Genomic DNA, 3556 nt, shown 5'->3' on the forward strand with positions numbered 1-3556 from the left:
AGAAACAATCTCGAATGATCATGATCTTGATACATGTTGTAAAGCTCATGATCCTGAACAATATTCAAAAGGTTTCAGCCATTGCTCGGACACCTTGGATAATGCTATTATGCCCGTGATACCATAACTTTCATGCCTTATAACTCGAAAAGTAATTAGTGGAAAAATATTTTATTATAACATTTTGGAAAGCTCTCGAAATAAGTTATAAGAATATGCAATGAAAAATAGGGAGTCCCATTTAAAAAATTCAAAGGGACCTTGTCCTGACCTTGACGACGTCACTCAGGGTCAAACCAATGTTATCATCTTATGTCTCCCTCGAAACCGTACAACTTTTGTCTGAAACATTTTTCTCTCAAACCTCGCGATTTCCAAATATTTGACTGTCAAATATAAAATCGGACACTCTGAATATATCAACAATTTAAATAAAGAAACTATATAATGCTTACCGTGCAATTAATTGTATAATTTCATTTTCAAAAATATCTGTATTTTTAAGTCTGGTTAACACTATCTCGTACAATTGTTTATAATTGTATGGTTCAAAAGTTACTCGGGTAAGACCTAATCGTGACGTGACTCTACCCATTAAAACTCTTTCTGGAAGATCCATAGTATTGGCAATAGTAATAACTACTAATCGAGCAGAGGCTTTTGTAGGCCAATCCAATAGATTATATATTACATCTTGTCGTTTTGTACATAATAAATCAAGCTATAAAAAGTGAAACAAAAGCAATAAAAATGAGAAAAATAATAAATAAAAACTAAATAAAACAACAAAATAAATTCACAATTCGAAAAACGATAAACTAATAGATAATTAAAAGTAAAAGTAGAAACAGAAAGTAAAAACATATATTATATAAGGAATAAAGATATGTATGTACATAACAGATACCTCATCTACAAGTAGCAATGTCACTGGTCTCTTGGCATTACTGTTAAATCTCTTTTCTAACATATTATATGCTTGTTCCCATGTTAAAACTTTTTCAGTCAGTTGCTTTAGAATCTGTACATAGGCTTGCCTGGGCTCAGATAATTTCATACCATTAATCTCAACAAAATCAAAATTGTCTAATTTACCCTTCTCCACAGATCTCTTTAAACATTTCACAACCTCATTTACAGTGGCAGTTTTTCCTGTACCTGGGACACCATTTATATAGATACTTCTGCAATAATACAGATATTCAATGTTTCAGTCATTTATATATATATATATATATATATACATATATACATGGGGTGGCCACTTACATGGGGACACCCTTTATATCTCGTACACTAACAGAGATGGACCTAATAAATATAATATCAAATTAAATGACTCTAACTAAACTTTATTGTAAGTAAGCATATTTATCACTTAGAAACATTATCTAGGTTAGAGAGCAAAGAAACATGCGTAATTTTTACAATGTAAAGTGACAACTTTAATAGATAAAAGTTGTAGCGTTTTTTTTTTTTTAACGAATACAATGATGTGATATAATCTTACATGCGACATTATCTTACAAATTATACAAATTATTTTGATTTAAAGTTTTACGGGCGATTACCTTTTCAGTTTCGGCCCTGCGGTGTGGCTAACTTCCGACTTTCGCGTTGACGATTGACGAGTAATGTTTTCATCTGATCATAGTACTCTCGTCAATCTGGTCAAAAGTTGGCCACATTGCAGGACCGAAATTGAAAAGGTAGTAATCGCCCACAAAACTTTAAACCAAAATAATTCATATAATTCGTAAGATAATTTCGTTATATCATACATCGTTGTATTCGTTAAAAAGAACGCTACAACTTTTAAGATATTAAAATTGTCACTTTACCGTCCAAAAATTAATCATGTCTTTCCGCTCTCTAACACAGATAATATTTCTAAGTGATCACTGTGCTTACAATAAAGTTTACTCAGATCCGTTTAATTTGATATTATATTTATTAGGTCTATCTCTGCTAGTTTACGAGATAAAAAGGGGTGACCACTTATACGAGGACACCCTGTATATATATATATTTAGTCAAGAGATAAATGCAAGTAAATATTAAGAATACAAACCCTCCGCTTTTGTCCATTAATTTGCTTTCCAGGAACGTATAAATGTTATTGAACTCCTCTTCTCTGCAAGGTAGTGACTTAGGCACTGCACTGACATGCAATCTAGTTCTGATTTCTTGCAATGGTGTAATTGGTTTAGCTAGGATATCAGTTCTCATTTTCATAGATGGTGTCAAAGCACCCTGCTTCAATGCACGAACCTGTGGAGTATTTAAATCATTCTGCATTACTGATGATTCAATACCTTTGTCATTCCTTTGACGAGTTTTTATAGACAAATCTTTATCAACTTTGTGAACAACTTTCACCTTGTCAGCCTTGCTCTTATTCTCATCTGTGTATACTGATTCACGTTTATTAGACATACTTAAAATAGTTTTACGAGCACTTTTTTGACTTCTTGATCTTTTAGGAGTATTCTCAAGCGAAACATTTTGTCTTGCATCCGTTTCAAGATACATTTTGTTACTAGATAATACTTTATCTGTATTATCTTTTTTTAATTTAATTTCTTCATCCATAGAAGGAGATGTATATTTCGATCTGGTTCTATGAACTTTAGGAGTATTATCTTTGGTATCTTCTGCAGAATGAGCAGGATTTTGTTTATTAAATTTCAATTTTGATCTTGTAGATGGTGTCTTTGGAATAAAATTAACACAAACGCAATCTGAATCATCACTTTCAACTACATCTTTTTTGGTTTCTTGTTTTCTCATATCAAAAGAATCCAGTGAATTTAAAAGTAGCTTCTTTTCATCATAATTAATCTGATCTCTCTGTAAAGATACTTGTGATTTATTGTTAGGCGAATTACACTCATATACTGAATATCTTTTAGGTAACTTTATAACTCTTGCACCTTTACGTGGCATTTGATTTTCATCTTGCAAATCTTTCAAATGACGTTTTGCATTTCTAGTTAATCTCTTAGGTCTTTCATCCTCCGATTCAGTATCTATTTTATACATACTCTGTTCTGTAGAACGTCTCAACTTCAGACGTAGAGAGGCTTGCTCCTTCTGCAATGCATTAGTTCGTAACAAGAAATGTTTGTTATGTTCAAAGATTTGTTCTGAATCGGAAAGATCAAAAGAATCGTTATCTGTGCTCTTTTTTGGAATATAAGATTCGTCTAATTCTTCAACATTTGATTCCGAACTTGTTTCAAGTAATACAGATATATCTTTTTCTGTGCATTTTTTAAATCTAGCCATTGTATTTAAAGTGCAATTTATTTTCAGAAGATTCAGAAGTAATTTTTAAGTATCCGTTCGTTTCTCCTTTCAAGGCTGTACTTCAGTTAACCTAATTGATACATTTTATTTATCAATTATCTATATTGATTAAAAATAGCATTAATTAATAAAAAACAATTATATATTTAACTAAATAAATTACAACGTCGTATTGTAAACAATAGTCAGGATAAGAGGCCAAAGACGAGCGAAATATAGGTGTCAGTTAATAAATCGGAAGAGCACA

General features: G+C 31.3%; 1 protein-coding gene across 3 annotated transcripts in view; it reads right to left on the bottom strand.

The window, feature by feature from the left end:
* The window catches only part of LOC105458120 (origin recognition complex subunit 1), a 4783-nt gene extending 1253 nt beyond the window's left edge, over nucleotides 1-3530 (bottom strand). The window contains exons 1-4 of one of the 3 annotated variants that reach the window (XM_011703188.1): nucleotides 2380-3530; nucleotides 2072-2271; nucleotides 908-1184; nucleotides 456-721 (exon numbers count right to left, since the gene is read on the bottom strand). In XM_011703188.1, the coding sequence (XP_011701490.1) occupies nucleotides 456-721; nucleotides 908-1184; nucleotides 2072-2271; nucleotides 2380-3288 (1652 nt within the window). In that variant the 5' untranslated portion in view covers nucleotides 3289-3530. Of the gene's footprint in view, nucleotides 1-455; nucleotides 722-907; nucleotides 1185-2071 lie in introns of all 3 variants that reach the window. The other 2 variants (XM_011703189.1, XM_011703187.1) reach the window with 2 other exon arrangements.
* Between the last annotated feature and the right edge of the window lie 26 nt (nucleotides 3531-3556).

This window comes from Wasmannia auropunctata, unplaced genomic scaffold, assembly GCF_000956235.1.
Source record: "Wasmannia auropunctata unplaced genomic scaffold, wasmannia.A_1.0 LD334670.1, whole genome shotgun sequence".
Classification (NCBI taxonomy): Eukaryota; Metazoa; Arthropoda; class Insecta; order Hymenoptera; family Formicidae; genus Wasmannia; species Wasmannia auropunctata.